Source organism: Colossoma macropomum, unplaced genomic scaffold, assembly GCF_904425465.1.
Source record: "Colossoma macropomum unplaced genomic scaffold, Colossoma_macropomum, whole genome shotgun sequence".
NCBI lineage: Eukaryota > Metazoa > Chordata > Actinopteri > Characiformes > Serrasalmidae > Colossoma > Colossoma macropomum.
The window spans coordinates 32755193-32773105 of record NW_023494800.1 but is presented as its reverse complement, the minus strand read 5'-3'; the positions used below and the strand labels follow the sequence as shown (position 1 = coordinate 32773105).

Sequence of the window (17913 nt, the reverse complement as noted above, 5' to 3'; positions counted from 1 at the left end):
GGATGAGAGACTGAGTCAAGAGAGGAGGAGGAGGAAGAGGAGGAGAGGGAGAGAGAGTTGAGAGAGGAGAGTGGAATGTCAGCGCTGGAATTTGTGAAGAGCTTTTGCTTGAAAACAAAAGAGAGATACGTGCACACACACACACACACACACACACACACACACACACACTTACACACACACACACACACACACACACACACACTTACACACACACACACACACACACACACACACACACACACTCACTCACACACACTTACACACACACACACACACTTACACACACACACACACACACACACACACACACACACACTTACACACACACACACACACACACACACACACACACTTACACACACACACACACACACACACACACACACACACACTCACTCACACACACTTACACACACACACACACACTTACACACACACACACACACACACACTTACACACACACACACACACACACACACACACACACACACACACACACAAGGACGAGCCGCACACACTCTTCATGCAGGCAGGAGAATGGATGCAGCCTCTTCTCTTAAGATGCAGCTTTTTTTTTTGGGCCTCACTTCCAAACACAGCGCGGTCGGCCTCGCTGCAGCCTGAGCGGGGAGAGAGACACTGGCCTTTGACCCCGGAGCCGAGGGCGACGGGGAGGTTAAGAGAATTAGACTCTTTGTCCGGCCTGGTTTTAAAAGCTTTGTTTGCGCTGGTTTTGGCACCACTTCTGTAGTTAAAGGCTGCTATTCACAGCCTTCTGCCTGGAAGTTAAGTAAACCTGTCCATGGGCTTTTCTTCCCGGCGGCGGCTGTGTCGGCTGAAGGGATAGGCCATGCTTGCTTTCCTGATTATTCTAAGCGTGTCATGAATTCTACGCCTCTTTTACGTCGTGTTTTTGTGAGTGCGGGAAAAGCTGAGGAAGAGAAAAGGAAGGGAGGATGTCGCAGGAAGCGAAACACAACAGGAGGCACCTTTCGTACGTGGGAGTCAAGAGAGCAGAGTGACGCAAATCTAACGTACCTGACCTTCTGGGTCAGCGCCACCGGCCAGCTCTCTGACTTTAGATGTGTTTGACGTGATCTCTTCTTCCGTTCTTTTGTCCGAGAGACGGTACAAGATAGGCAAGACGGTCAGTCGGTCCTTGGACCATAAGATTATGAATCACGTTCCATCCCCAGCCTATCAGCTCGCTTCATAATTCACTTTATAATGCAAACTTTTCTTAATATATGTGGATTCCAGTTCATGTACTACACAATTGTTCACTTTAACTTTATTTATTATTATTATTTATTTATTATTGACTTTAACTTCTGTTGTTAGGGATGCACAAAAAAAGAGAAACAAGGAAGAAAATGTTGGTAAAGAAAATGAGAAATAGTGATTAAATTTGCCTGTGTGCACCAGAATGTAACTGCTGCACCTTTGAAGTTGGGATGGAAAATTCAAATAAAAATCTGGTGAATATGAAACTAACCTGAGCCTGGTTCTCTTTCCTGCTCTGGTTTTCACAGACGTGTTCAAACAACTTGAGCAGCAGAGCAACTTTGAACCATGAAGAATTTGACCGTTTTTATGAGGAACATTAGACAAGTGATTTGTATCACTGAGTGCGTTTACATGCACTCAATAATCCTATCATAATCAGATCTCTGCGGTTATCTGGTTATTCACATGGTCATGTAAACAGCATGCTCCGATTTCTTAGATCGGAGTAAGGTCTAGAAATGCGATTAAGAAATCTGATAAAGACGCTGGATTTTAGCTCAGCAATCAGATTTCTGTACACTTTTTCTACATTTTCTATGCACTTCAGTGCATGTAAACTCTTACTCTGATTTCTTTCGGATTTCTCATTTGGCACATGTGTGAAAACAGGCTGTGGTACCGGAAATAAGAGACGCCTCGAGACGCAGCAAAACACTTTTGGAGCGATGCTGAAACCAAATACATGCTTGACGAAATAAAGGATTTAAATATTCTTCATCTTCTAGATTATGATTGTTTATAGTTTCAGATATGAAGCATGAAGTTTGAGTTTTACGTTACGTTTACATCACATCTTGTTCTGTGAGTTGGCTCTTTGGCTGGTTGTAAAGCAGAAATCTAAGTTACTGTCTGACTCATGTAGACCGGGAGTTTCCCCATTATCTGATTACTCACGTGCATGTAAACAAGTTTTTCGGATTACTGACAAAATCAGATTTTCTGCAGTTATCGGATTATTAAGTGCATGTAAATGTAATGTAAAACTCAAACTTTTTTAAAAAACATTGCGCCACTTTACCTGAAAATATGAACATACATCATCTAGAAGATGAAGAATATTTAAATCCTTTATTTCGTGAACGATGTGTTTGGTTTCAGCGTTGCTCCACAAGTGTTTTGCTGCGTCTCGCGGCAAATTATTTCCGGTACCGCCGTCTGTTTTCGCGCATGCACAGTCTGAGATATCTGAAAGAAATCAGAGTAAGAGTTTACATGCACTGAGAAATCCGATTGCTGAGCTAAAATCCAGCGGATTATTGGATTCCGATTTCTTAATCAGATTTCAAAACCTCACTCTAATCTAAGAACTCAGAGTGTGATGTTCACATGACTATTTGGACAATCTGATAACTGCAGAAATCTGATTATGGTCGGATTATTGAGTGCATGTAAACACACTCATTGTTCATGTCGAGTACAGCACCGAAAATGTCTCCATTAGAGGTTTGATTCCACTGGAAATCATGATGAGTCAGCAAAATGAGTGACTAGAATGTGCTTTGTTTTGTGTTATATGAATAAAATCAATTGAAAAAAGAATACAGAAAAACAACAGGAGCAGAAAGGGGAGTTCCTGCGAACACGCCAACGCCACCTGTAGACTGTTTGAAAATACAGCTAAAGTGTCAAAACATGGTTAAAAAAGTGGAATTCATTGCTTTGGACCACCAGCCGTTCTCTGTAGTCAAAGAGTTTGTGGCACATGCTGCAGCCTACATACTCTAATCATTTTAATAAGTCAATTTTATGTGACTTGATTTTATTTATTGTCAGCTTTTTTGGTTTTTAGCCCGGAATTTTCATTTCAGCGCATCACCAGGCAGTGTAGGCACTGTCACTTTACTGACCCTTATCACTTTATTGACTGTGTTGACCATGTCAAACGTGTTTACTGGATGCGAGTATGTGTGCAGGTATCACTCTCCAGTATGTATGTAGTACCGTTTAATTCTGTTCAGCAGTCGCTACTTTTTCTGTTGTATTATTGAAGTCTGTTGCAATAACAGGTAAGTAAGATGTTCATTGCACTTTGCGCACATGACAATAAAGAGCTTTGATCTTGACCTTTGATCTCAGAAGTTTCACCACAGATCTGCCAAATGGCAGAGATTGCCAATAATGCCATGCTGGGAAATGCGCTCTATAATTTTTTAAATCAAAAACACGGCCTGATAAACTTCCTTCACTGTTAAGGCTAGGGGGCAGCGTGGAGCCTCCTGATTTTCTCTGTCTTTTAAAGAAGGAGCACAGCTTCGCTCCAGAATCCTACTGTTTACTGCTTCATGAAAGGTGTAATATTTTCAGTGGAAATTTTAAACTGTTTCAGTCTCTCATTTAGCATATTTCATGGAAAACACTGTTAATGATCAAAGCTAGGCATCCGGGGTTAGTCTATCAAGAGTAAAACGGGTGGAGGGTGGGGTGTATCTTAAATGACTGGGGTTTTTGAATCACTTATGAATTCTGAGGGTTAGTTAAAAGGCTAACGTGGCTTCTTTTTAAGAACTTTTATTTTTCTGAGTCAACCCAGTCTGTGTAGTATACAGTTAGAGCTCTGCACAATCAAGATGTTTTTAACATATAAAAGAAAATTTAATCTTTTGAAGAGGGGTGGGCTTAGAAAAAGAAGGGTTGAATTAGAAGAAGAGGGGTGGAGTTAGGAAAGGATGGGTGCAGGTAGAGGGAGAAGGGTGGAGTAGGAAGAAGAGGGGTGCAGTTAAAAGAAGAGGGATGCAGGTAAAAGAATGGTGGAAGTAGAAAAAGATGGGCACATGCAGAAGTAGAGGGGTGGAGTAAGAAGAAAAGGAGTGCAGGTAGAAAAAGAAGGATGGAGTTAGAAGAAGAGTACAGTTAGAAGAGGAAGAGTGGAGTTAGAAAAAGATGGATATAGGCAGAAGAAGAGGTTTGCAGGTAGAAGAAGAGGGGTGGTGTTAGAAGAAGAGAAGTGCAGGTAGAGAAAGGGTGGACTTAGAAAAGCATGGGTACAAGTAGAAGAAGTGGGGTGCAGGTAAAAGAAGAAGGGGGGAGTAAGAAGAAGAGAGGTGGAGTCAGAATAAGAGGGATGCAGGTAGAAACAGAAGGGTGGAGTAAGAAGAAGAGGGGTGCAGGTAGAAACAGAAGGGTGGAGTAAGAAGAAGAGGGGTGCAGGTAGAAAAAGAAGGGCGGAGTAAGAAGAAGAGGGATGCAGGTAGAAAAAGAAGGGTGGAGTAAGAAGAAGAGAAGTGGAGTAAAAAGAAAAGAGGTGGAGTAAGAAGAAGAGGGGTGCAGGTAGAAGAAGAAGGGTGGAGTAAGAAGAAGAGAGGTGGAGTAAGAAGAAGAGAGGTGCAGGTAGAAAAAGAAGGGTGGAGTAAGAAGAAGAGAGGTGGAGTAAGAAGAAGAGGGGTGCAGGTAGAAACAGAAGGGGGAGTAAGAGAAAGGGTCAGGTAGAAAAAGAAGGGTGGAGTAGAAGAAGAGAGTGGAGTAAAAAGAAAAAGGTGAGTAAGAAGAAAAGGGGTGCAGTAGAAGAAGTAGGGTGGAGTAAGAAGAAGAGAGGTGGAGTAAGAAGAAGAGGGGTGCAGGTAGAAGAAGAAGGGTGGAGTAAGAAGAAGAGAGGTGCAGGTAGAAAAAGAAGGGTGGAGTAAGAAGAAGAGAGGTGGAGTAAGAAAAAGATGGGCACAGGCAGAAGTAGAGGGGTGGAGTAAGAAGAAAAGGAGTGCAGGTAGAAAAAGACGGATGGAGTTAGAAGAAGAGTACAGTTAGAAGAGGAAGTGTGGAGTTAGAAAAAGATGGATACAAGTTTAACAAAAGGGTTGCAGGTAAAAGAAGAAGGGTGGAGTTAGAAGAAGAGAAGTGCAGGCAGAGGAAGAGGGGTGGAGTTAAAAGAAGAGGGATACAGGAAGAAGAATAAGAGGTGGAGCTAGAAAAAGATAGGTGCAGTTAGAAGACAAGGGGTGGTGTAACACGAAGAGGGGTAAAGGTAGAAAAAGAGGGGAGTTAGATAAAGATGAGTGCAGGTAGAAGAAGAAGGGTGGAGTTAGAAAACGATGGGTACCGGTAGACGAAGAGGGGTGGAGTTAGAAAAAGATGGGTGCAGGTAAAAGAAGAGGGGTGGAGTTAAAAAACGATGGGTACAGGTAAAGGAAGAGGGGTGGAGTTAAAAAACGATGAGTGCAGGTAAAGGAAGAGGGGTGGAGTTAGAAAAAGATGGGTGCAGGTAGAAGAAGAGGGGTGGAGTTAGAAAAAGATGGGTACAGGTAGAGGAAGAGGGGTGGAGGTAGAGAAGGGGTGGAGTTAGAAAAAGATGGGTACAGGTAAAAGAAGAGGGGTGAAGGTAGAAAAGGGGTGGAGTTAGAAAAAGATGGGTACAGGTAGAGGAAGAGGGGTGGAGGTAGAGAAGGGGTGGAGTTAGAAAAAGATGGGTACAGGTAAAAGAAGAGGGGTGCAGGTAGAAAAGGGGTGGAGTTAGAAAAAGATGGGTACAGGTAGAGGAAGAGGGGTGGAGGTAGAGAAGGGGTGGAGTTAGAAAAAGATGGGTACAGGTAGAGGAAGAGGGGTGGAGTTAGAAAAAGATGGGTGCAGGTAGAGGAAGAGGCGTGCTACAGGTAGAGGAAGAGGGGTGGAGTTAGAAAAAGATGGGTGGAGTTAGAAGAAAGGATTGGGGTAGAAAAGGGGTGCGTTAATGAAGAAGAGTAGTGTTGGAAGAAGAAGGTGGAGTCAGAAGAAGGGAGTGTGGTTATACGAATGGGGATGAAGCTGTCTAGGTGGGGTTCAGCCCACAGAAGGGGCTCATACCCATGAAAACGTCTGGGTTTTATGATCGGTTCTAAGACGTATAGAGGGAGAGCCCTTAATGGCCTCGATGCCTCGTGTTTACACGATACATTGGATCAGCTCACTCGATCTGTAGCAGCGCTGCGAGGGACTTTTCTTAACCCGCAGATAAAGCCTGCTCTTTATCTGTGTTTATCGCTGCTCAAATGGTCCTTTAGCCTGAGAGAAGTCTTAATGCAGGTCCCAGAAGCTTTTACTGAATCTGATCCGTTAAGGTCGGCGTAAATGCCGCATACCTCGTTCCTCCGGTGGGACCGTTTTAACCGTTACGCTGCCTGAGTGCTTCCTGTCACTAGACTCCTTAGATAAGGCCGTGCCAGTGTGGGCGTTGGAGGGAGCTGCCCTTTTGTTCTGATCTGGGACCGTGGACACGTCCAGGAGCTGTAGGCGGATGTAATGGATACACGCCGCCCTGTGTTGCTAATGTGAAACCCCCTAAAGCGAAGGAATGAGGGTCCTGATCTAGGAACAGCAGGTCCATTATGGTTAATATAGTCATGTTCATTAGAAAAAAGAAGGCAGGCGCATAATTTTACATTCCTCGAGTTTTTTTGTGTGTGAATATCTCGTGTTTTATAAGCCCACCCTCAGCCTCTGTATGTAAACACAGTGTCTGTTTGTGTGTGTGTGTTTGTGTGTGCAGGTAGAGGAGGGCGGCAAGGCAGGGCTGCTAGAGTGCCCCCTGCTGGTGGGAGACGAAGTGATCATCATTAACGGAGTGGAGCTGAGTGGTTTCAGACAGGAGGCCATCTCTCTGGTCAAAGGCTCTTACAAAACACTGCAGCTCACCGTCCGCAGGTACGAACGCACTACCTGAGACACGCACACAATATCCTTCAGACATCCGTTCATTTGAATATTTTTGGCCATTGTTATTATTATTATTTTTTTTTTTTTCAATTTTTGAGTGATGGGGGGAGAGGGGCAGCCATCCCACCCACCCAGAGAGAGCGAGGCCAGTTGTGCTCTCTCGGACTCCTGGCTACGGATGGCTGTAGCACCACCAGGGATCGAGCTCGCGATCTCCTGATGATAGGGCCAACACTTAGACGGTTGCGCCACTCGGGAGCCCTTGGCCATTGGTTTTGGCCAATTTTTACACTTAGACCAGATGTAGTTGATCAGTCAAGGCATGTGAGGTGCCCAAATTTTGCTTTTTTAATTGAGTGGTGGGGCTACGAGGCTGACGTTGCTAACAAACAGTAGGAGTCTATAGTCACCCAAATCTTAAATACATCCTCAAGACTTCTCTCCACTTGCTCAGACCTTGTATCCCTGTCAAGATTGTAATCTGTAGCATCCATATGCCGGCATGACACACAAAGCAGAAAGGGATTCTGCAAGGCTCTAAATTACACTAGAAGTCAATAGTCACCCAAAACACCTGTTATCTAAAACAGTAGTGTGTGCTGTTCTGTTCATTTTGATAGTTTACAGTAAGTCATACTGTGTCCTAAACCACCTCGACAAGTCTGTGTGACCATAATGAAGTCCTGGATGCGGTTTGACTGGGTTTAGAGAGGTTTCGGGCCTCTATTTATAGAAAAGAGTTTGGGTGACTATTGACACCTAGTGTTGGTCAGCAGCTTTAGTCTCATAGATCCAGTTTCAGACTAAAGAAGGAAAATTCGGACACCAGACATGTCTTGGCTGATCGACTGCATCTGGGGTAAGTGGAAAGTTGAGTACATCTGATTTTTTGCCAAACCATTCCTGTAACCTCAGAATTCACACGACTATACTGATGCGATTAGCATTGATTTTCACTGAGTGTTGAGTTTGTTCTGCTCAAACCACTCTGGCTTTATCACACCTGAGCTGCAGGTGCAGACATTTGAAACAGTCCAGTCATGGTAGCTGGCAGTAGCGCAGCTCTGCCTGCAGGGGGAAGACTGTGTAGAGTTTAATCCTCAGGAACATGCTGCAGAACAAAGAGAGAATGTGTGGTTTGTGCATGTGCGTGTGTCAGCGGGGGGGAGGTCTAAAAATGAGGAGGTTTTCTGGGGACAGAGATAATATGTAATTAAAGTGGGTGAATCTGGGACATGGACTGCAGAGAGACCTCTTTGTCACGTAATACTAATACCCCCCCGTAACCCACACACCCGCCAGACCCCCACTTACAAGCACACGCACTTTTTTACTGTACACATTTACAAAGTAAGAAGTTTTCTGAAGCATTGTAATGGTTATGGTATTGTTCTGTGAATCACTGTAATGATTCTGATTCTTCTGTGAGTCATTTTAATGATTTTGGTGGTTCTGTGAAGCATTTTTTCTTATTCTGATTATTTTTTTGAGAATTTTGGTGCTGGTGAATCATTGTGGTGGTTCTAGTAGTTCCTTTGAACACTTTGTTGATTCTCATGGTTCCTTGATGAATCATTGCTTTGATGATTCTGATGATTTTAGTGATTCTGGTGGTTATATGAATCCTTTTAATGATTCTGATGGTGCTACGGAGCATTTTGATGACTATGATGGTTGAAAGTTTCTGATGATTTTATGAATCATTATTCTGATGATTATTTGGTGGATTGCGATGATGATGATGGTTCTGTGAATCATTTTAGTGATTCTGGTGGTTCTACGAATCATTTTGATGATTCTGATGGTTCTGTAGGGCATTTTGATGACTATGATGGTTGAATGACTGATGATTCTATGAATCATTATTTTGGTGATTCTTTGGTGTATTTTGATGATGCTTGTGGTTCTGTGAGCCATGTTGATATTGATGGTTCTGTGAATCATTTTAATAATTCTGGTGGTTCTGTGAATCATTTTGATGGTTCTGATTATTCATTGGAGCCTTTTGATGATGCTAGTGTCTCTTCAAAGCCTTTTTATGATTCGGATGGTACTTTAAAGCCTCGTGTATGGTTCAGATGGCTCTATGAAGAATTTTGATGATTGTGATGGCTGTGATAGTTCTTTAACATGTTATGATTGGTGGATGGGAGCTATGAAGTTCTTTAAAGCATTGCGATTGGTGGATGTGGTTATGACTGCAGACCTTTGAGGTCAGGTAGCATCGTTTCTGTACTTGCATACTTGAACACACACATTCCTTACATGCAGGCAATCACACACACACATACACACACTTTCCTTCTCCCTGCTCTCGTTCTCTCTCTTTATCCATCTGTCGATTGTCTGTCTTTCTCTCTCAATCTCTCACTCACAGACACTCAGACCTGGCCTTTCTCACGCTGAGGAGCATAGTGATAATGGCAGCCATTGTGTGATACTTGCCTGGATGGGTGGGTGTTGGGGGGTTAACAGGGCTTCAAGTCCAGGGACTAGAGGGACAAATTGAGTGAATGAGTGAGAGAGAAATAGAGAGGGTGTGAGATATTCGGTAAAATTGAATGTTGGCCTAAGCTTAGCAGACCTTTAGTACAATAAAGAGAGATAATGAGAGAGGAAGGCAGCCAAGCTGACAGAGAGACAGACCAACAGACAGAGAGACAGACAATGCGTCCATAGTAGTGCTATAAAGAGGAGGTGGGATTGAGACGGATGCTGATTTGCATATGAGTCCGGAGGTCATGTCCCGAGGGAAGGTGCACATGACAGCGCAGTCCTAAACTCACACTCACACACACACACACACACAGTGGTCACTGCATGCTTCAGGCTTGTCCATGTACTGGTAGCAGAATCCTCTTACTCAGGTAAACGTGAGGAAAATAACTGTGGAAAATGGTTAAACTGGGTTTGGAGGCTTTTTTTTCTTTTGCTTTACCTTTTGTTCGACGAACATCAAGCTTCTGCTCACATACTGTCACTTTCCCTGCTCTCCAGTCTGGAAGAAGAGTGCTATTATTATTACTATTATTATTATTATTATCTCTGTAAGTAGAGTACCGTTCAAGTTTTAGGCACCTGAGGAAATTATATGCGAGAAGCTATTTTTCTGGGCAGTGAACATTTTTTGCAAACGTCAGAATAAAAAAAACAAGTAATGTTGTCATATAGACCGATCAGGCATAACATCATGACCACCTCCTTGTTTCTACGCTCATTGTCCATTTTATCAGCTCCACTTACTATATAGGTGCACTTTGTAGTTCTACAGTTACAGACTGTAGTCCATCTGTTTCTCTGCATACTTTGTTAGCCCCCTTTTACCCTGTTCTTCAGTGGTTGGACCCTCACAGAGCAGGTACTATTTGGGTGGTGGATCATTCTCAGCACTGCAGTAACACTGACGTGGTGGTGGTGTGTTAGTGTGTGTTGTGCTGGTCTGAGTGGATCAGACACAGCAGAGCTGTTGGAGTTCTACAATTACAGACTGTAGTGCAACAGATGGACTACAGTCTGTAACTGTAGAACTACAAAGTGCACCTATATAGTAAGTAGAGCTGATAAAATGGACAATGAGCATAGAAACAAGGAGGTGGTCATAATGTTATGCCTGATCGGTGTATGATATAATAATAGTGTCGTACTGCTACTGATGTCAGTAATGTCGATACTGGCACTTAAAAGCAGTATTGGTATCAGCAATAGAGAATACGTATACCATAATAACTCAGCAGTGACTGAGTGACACATCTTTGGGCGCCGGCAGATGGACCTTAACTGAAGCAACACGTCGGTGGTGTGAGATTAGTTCACGTAGAAAAAAAGTGCTCAATGCAGAATCTTTAACGCCAGTGTTTCAAGGGGAGGCGCTGGCAGTGGCCAGTATACCAGTTGAAATTCTCCCGAAGGTATTGCCCACAAATAAGTGCAGATAACAGAAAGTACATACTGAGCAAATCACGCCAATGTTATCTCTTTTTAGCTGAATATCTGAGTCAGGAACCTTTTATCACTCTTCTCCTGCTGTGGAGTCACAGTCGGAGTTGATGTGAGTCCAGGTTGTTATCGAGGAGGTGAACATTACAGAGATATATAGATGGTGGTGTTTTCTTTAGCCCAGCCTGCAGTGTGCCTCGATTGGTCAGCCTCCATCATTCAACGGTTAGCCGCTGCTACTGACAGCTTGTGAATGACAGTTGTACTTACTTATATCCAGAGTCTGATGCTTGGAGAGAGATATAAGCCCATATGTATGTGTGTGTATATATATATATATATATACATACACACACACACACACACACATATATATATATATATATATATATGTATATATATATATATATATATATCTGGTGTATTACCTACTTCTATAAGTACGTGATTTGTTGCTGCAGTAAAATGAATTGAGATTTTCTGAACTTTATGCAGATGAATTTCGACGGGGCAAAAAACCTACCAGCATTTTGTTTCTATTCCCAACCGTATCATGCAAAAAAGGATCTATAACTGTGGTTAATGTTTTAAAGAAAACTATGATACCTATATATATAGGATATTTCTTATCAGGAGCTGGACAGTGTACAACAACAACAGGAGTGGCCTCGTGCGCACTCACAAGAGACAAACGTGGGGCGAGGTTAGTGATTTGTTGCCTTCAGATGTGACTGTATGGTCAGTGTAATGTGATGTTAACTCTGTTAAGTTGTATACAAGCACAGACTGTGTGAAAATCTCACAGTCGCCAACACACACACACACACACACACACACACACACACACACACACAGAGCAGCTAGCTTCAGCAAACAGCCCGCGCAACCCAGCAACGGTCTCCACGCGGCCCGTGACGTCATCGTTCCCCTCTTCTGAGGAGTTACACAAGGGTGGACTTAGGACTCACCATTCTGGGAAGGAGAAGGAGGAGGAGGTGCACGTGAAGAGAGGTCCGGACAAGACAGACACTTTCTAACGTTCACGCTTCTGCGGCGGAGAACAAGATGTGGAAGTCTTAGAACCCCAGCTGCGTCTGTGGAGAACTGAAGATTTGTTGGACATCTCTGTGCACTTTTCTCAGGGCTCTGTTTACGGCAGGTCATTGGAGGAACCCAGGACAGACTGTGGTCGGGGACAAACAGCAGTAGAGCCAGCGCACTTTTTAAACTAGTGCACTATTTTATACTTTCTGCACACAAGATGCTTTTAACACTAGTGCACTAAACAAGTTTTAGGTACTTATTAGTTTAGGAACTGGGGCATTTTCTGACTTGTTTTGTGGACTTTGTATTTTAGGAACTAGGACAGCATGTTTTTCAAGCTAGTCCACTAGGCCATTTTTAAGTACTTCTTATTTGAGTAACTAGTGCATTTTTTTCCTTTTTTTAAGTGCTTCATACGTTTGGAACTAGTTTACAAGATGTTTTTGAAACTAGTGCAATAGACCCTTTTTAACATACTTCATACTTTTTGAATTAGTGAACAATACAGTTTTCAATCTAGTGCACTCGATACATTTGAAGTACTTGTTATTTTTGGAGATAGTACACAACACGTTTTTCAGACTAGTGCAGTAAACCCTTTTTGAAATACTCCATACTTGAAGCTAGTGTGCAAGATGCTTTTCAAACTAGTGTACTAGACTCTTTTTAAAGTACTTCATACTTTCTGAACTAGTACACTTCTTAAACTAGTGCACTAGTACTTCTTGAAGTACTTCCAACATTTTTGAGCTAGAACAAGATACACTTTAATGCACACATGGATGCATGGACTTAGTGCTTTTGTTGGCATCTTACTCTCCCATGACAAGGCGCTGGGTCAGTGGAGAAGTGAATGAGGGAGATCAGACTTGCGTCTGATGAAGCCGTTCTCAGAGCAGGTGGCATGGAGAGCTCAGACTCCAGCACTGATTCAGACAGGTATGTAGCCTCACCTGTTCCTCAGGCCACACACACACAGACACACAGTTCAGGCCCTGTTTAGATGGCAGAAGGATTTTTGTGTTTGGGTGTTGGTGCGTTAGGCCGGAAACATACTCCACGCAAGGACGCGAACGCGGACGCTTCGAGCTACGCAGACGGGGTTTCACGCGTAGTTGCGTTCAAAATGTTTCACGACGCATTTCATAACGCGATGCAAGCGCGAGCTGCATTCTGAGCGTTATAGCAAGCCTGTCCAAGCGGTCTTGTACCGCCAGCATGCTTTCTCAACTCCCATAGCAGGCGAGCAGTTGAGTCTCACGCAAAGATGGCATAAAAATATGATTAAATATTGCATTTCCAATCCAAGAGAAGAGGTTAAGCAGCTCAATCTCCTCTACTGTCCACGTTTAGCTGTTGAGGCTGTTGGAGTAACAGCAGCATAGATCCCTCTCTGATTTGTACTCTTATCGCCCCCTTCAGTACTGAGTGTTTTAACCTCCACAACAACGTAAAAACGTTGTGCAGTGCGCTGACCGAGCGTTGTCGTTTGCGTTCGCGTCCTTGTGTGAAGTATGTTTCGGGCCTTACGTGTGGTTAAGGTTAGGATTTAGGGTTTTCTTACTATATCACGTATTGTGTGTTTTAAGGAAGCAGTACTGCAGTTGCGATGTGTATTGCCGCATAATAAAAGACATCACTGAACAGTTGATGTGAGGTGGGTAAAGAGTGGTCTGGATTATCATTGACCAAATTAATAGTTTGTGAATCATGTACATTTTTCTTAGGATACCCGCAGAACACAGTAAAACGTTGGCGTTTATGATACGTTGTTTACTCTTGTCGTGAATGCCACTCTTGAGTGCCGATTCTGTTCTTAGAGCAAATGGAGAAAGAAAGAGGAAAGAACAAATCCCAAATATGAAAACAGTGGAGTCAGAATCTTCATGAAGACTGTGTAAGAAATTTCTTCTTAAGAGCGGTTGGTGAATGAGGCCCATTGTTATTGATTAGTGCAGGGGTCACCAAATCTTAGGTGTAGGTTTTCATTCCAGTTAGACAGAAGCACACCTGAATCCACTTATTTAATCACCTGGTCTCATGCTTTATGTCGCTGCTGTCGGGACAAAACCTTGTATCTCCATTTTTGGCGTTTTTCATTTTTTGACAGAATTTGAAAAGGCTTGTTGCCCTTCATGATGTTTCAAAATTTCATGATGAACCGACCAACAGAAATGGTCCAAATTTACTTGGAAGAAAATACTTGTCTATTTACTTCCGTGTAAAGTTAAGAACGTTTTTTCTCATCCTGTAAAGTTAGTGTTGGAGATGTGTGGTTTTGTTGAGATATGTTATGACAGTAGATGGACAAGGGCAAACTAGACGTGAATGTCAAGTCAAGTCAGGCTTTGTCGTCATTTCAGCTATGTAAGTACACAGTGAAACAAAACAGCATTCTTCCAGGAGCAACACAGGAACACAAGTGAAAAACAATACATAAACACAGTGCAGACAATACAGTACAATAAATAAATATGAAAGACTTGAGCTGTGCAAAGGAGGATGTAACATAATATGACATAACAGCTTAGCTGATATCCTAACATATATGAGCATAGCAGTCACTGAGGTAGCAACCAGAACAGCAATACACAGTATATAGTATTTGGTTAATACAGTAATTCTAGCAGCTAACAATGTTAAAGTGAAGTAAAATGTACAAAAATGCAGGTATTCAGATCTGCAGTCATATCAAATGAAGTATTTCAGTGAAAGGCAGTAACTATATTTGAATACAGTTTTACAGATATAATCTGGAACTGCAGGAAGTGGGGAGTGAGTTAGTTCCATGTTGTTATTTACACCGATCAGGCATAACATTATGACCCCCTCCTTGTTTCTACGCTCATTGTCCATTTTATCAGCTCCACTTACTATATAGGTGCACTTTGTAGTTCTACAGTTACAGACTGTAGTCCATCTGTTTCTCTGATACTTTGTTAGCCCCCTTTTACCCTGTTCTTCAGTGGTCAGGACCCCCATGGACCCTCACAGAGCAGGTACTGTTTGGGTGGTGGATCATTCTTAGCACTGCAGTAACACTGACGTGGTGGTGGTGTGTTAGTGTGTGTTGTGCTGGTCTGAGAGGATCAGACACAGCAGTGCTGCTGGAGTTTTTAAACACCTCAGAGGATGACCAACACAAACTGTGCAGCAGCAGATGAGCTATCGTCTCTGACTTTACATCTACAAGGTGGACTGACAAGGTAGGAGTGTCTAATAGAGTGGACAGTGAGTGGACACAGTGTTTAAAAACTCCAGCAGCACTGCTGTGTCTGATCCACTCGTACCAGCACAACACACACTGACACACCACCACCACGTCAGTGTTACTGCAGTGCTGAGAATGACCCACCACCCACATAGTACCTGCTCTGTGAGGGTCCATGGGGGTCCTGACCACTGAAGAACAGGGTAAAAGGGGGCTAACAAAGTATGCAGAGAAACAGATGGACTACAGTCTGTAACTGTAGAACTACAAAGTGTTCTGACCTACCTCATCCATAGCTACCCAGTCAAGGATGCCTTCTCACTCATTTAACATGAAGGAAAACCTAGTATTGGCTGTGTTCAAACACACCCCGTACAAACATTAGCACAAGCTGAATGTGAAACGTTTTCTATTTATTATTATATAGATCAGTCATGATACGTTTACTGATTCTCAGTCTTCCATGTTCTCTCAAATCGCTGTGTCATGTTTACATACTTGTCAATCAGATGTGTTAATCCACCCCGTGAAGCTCGAGACACGGCGCATTAAAAAACATCATCTGAATGTCCTTTAAAAAGGCCTTGACGCACTCAGAGGTTCAGTGTCTGTGCCCTCCCTCATGGGTTTAGGGGCAACAAACCTGGAGCCATACAAAGGACATGAATAGACACATGCCCAAACAACTCAACTGACCACATCCCTTTAGACAGAAAGAGCAAGAAAGAACAATATAGAGGGCCTGAGAGAGAGAGAGAGAGAGAAAGAAAAGACATAGTCACAGTGTGATAGTCAGGAATGCTGTAAATATTTAACAATGCCTTGTTAGACGATGCTTCCTTGCCAAGTGCCTCGCCTTGCACCTGCCCGACTTCTCTCTCTCTCACATTCTCTCTCTGCCTCCTCCTTTTTTTCTCCACTCAGAATTTGCTATTTAGATTGAGAGTGTGGTCAGCAGCTGGGTTGCTGGGTGTATCCGTTTTAACGTTAAATGTTGTTTTTTTCTGTGCTGTTAATATGTAACCTGTATATGCAAAGCAGCAGCAGCAGCAGCAGCAGCAGCAGCACACCACCTGTCCTGACCACTCCTGTCTGATTAGTTGGCGAACAGCAGCTGACCGGAGCTGAAAGTGAGCGTGGCGTTCCCTCCCACTGCAAAATATGACCCACTTTAGACCTGCTGGGTCTCCGCGTGTCTAATTGCGATATTTTACTGACCAATATTGTGACTGCGATTTAACCCCTTAGCAGGCCATGGGATCGTCGGCTGACCCAAAGTTTTATTATCACACTTCTATAACCTAAGAATAGCTCAACCAGTTTGCATAAGCCTGGGAATTTAAGGGGTTAAGTTTATTTTGTATAAATTCAGGTTCAGCTCTGATCTTCTGATCATGAAGTCAAGCACATCTAATTCTCAAACATGTTAAATCTACGGCCTTCTTTATGAATAATAAATGCCACTGCATGCCCCACCCATACTGTGGAAACATTTGCTTTGTCATTATATTTATCCCTTTGTGATGGGCTCTTTTTTCAGGCTTTTTTGGACAAATGTAGTGAAGTTATAACTGAAGTTTGGAGGGAGGAACTTGGCTGAAACCCCCGTTTCTCAGTCTAACACCCTGTAAATTAATATACTCACCTTCCGCTCCCGTGACGAAGTGTTCGCGATCCCCACCGCCACCCCATCCCTGTTCCTCAGTCTTGCATCAGTCCTACTACAGCTATCGGGGGGGGTGGGTCTGGTCTTCTAGCTAGAGACAGAAGCTGCCCAGAACTCCAGCCCAAGTCTTCAGAGTTCTCCCCCTCCCTCAATCAGTCTTCTTCATACTACCACCACCATGTAAACTCACAGAAACATGTATGATGTTAACTGGTGAGTAAGATGCGAACGAGTGGCTTAAACGTAGCGGTGGAGCAGCAGAAAAAAATAAACTTCTCCAACGTTGACTAGCAAGCTGCCTTTATTAGCTACAGCAGTAAAACATTATAGAGACCCACTAGAAAGTTCAAACGTGAATTGAGGTGGTAACGAACAGAAGGAGAGGTTGTAGGAGAGAAAGACAAAGAACTGATTCCTAAAAAGTTAACAGAACTCTTTAGTTGCACAGTGTTTGGTTTTACAAACATAAGAAGGAAGCTTATATAAAAATGAACATAATTTAGCGTAACATCATTAACATAATAATAATAATGTCTTTATCATGTATATAGTCCAAAATGTGATGTTGTGAGTTCGTATCGTCCTCCCCTACTTTGTCTTGTAAAGCCTTGTGAATGATTATAGTGTAGAGTGCAGGAAATCTTGCTGATATCTATCCATCATTTGTCCTGTTTTAATTCATCCATCTTTTCCTGTGTTTGCACAGTCGCCCAGTGAAAGGAGAGAAAGAGAGCGAGAGACTGGGAAGTCAGCGTCGACATAAATTAAACAGTGCGGCCATTGAGTGGCTTTACTTCTGCCCCAGTGGTCAGCAAGTGACAGAAGTGCCAGGTGCACACAAACACACACACATGGTACAGGTTTGAAAGGGAGAGAAAGAAAGAAAAACAAAAATGAGAAAGAGTCATATGCTGGAGACAGAGAGAGCCCAAGAGTACAGACAGAAAGCGGGAGGGAAAGAGGGAGAGAGAGAGAGAGAGAGAGAGAGAGAGAGACTTTGGTAACTCTAATTGAGCTGAACAGTAGTCTGGTAGAATGCTTGGTTGTTTGTTTATGTTTATGTGATCGCGTTCTGCTGGAGAACATGGTGATCCGATAGCATGCACTAGAACACAGTCGTGCTCAAACGGAACAGTGGGTGCTTTG

At 43.1% G+C, this 17913-nt stretch overlaps 1 protein-coding gene across 2 annotated transcripts in view; it reads left to right on the top strand.

Moving 5' to 3' along the window:
* Nucleotides 1–17913, top strand: part of shroom3 (shroom family member 3) — a 103690-nt gene that overhangs the window by 22187 nt on the left and 63590 nt on the right. Inside the window, exon 2 of one of the 2 annotated variants that reach the window (XM_036587471.1) lies at nt 6744–6898. In XM_036587471.1, coding sequence (XP_036443364.1) covers nt 6744–6898 — 155 coding nt within the window. Of the gene's footprint in view, nt 1–6743; nt 6899–11824; nt 12830–17913 lie in introns of those variants that run through there. The other variant, XM_036587472.1, reaches the window with a different exon arrangement.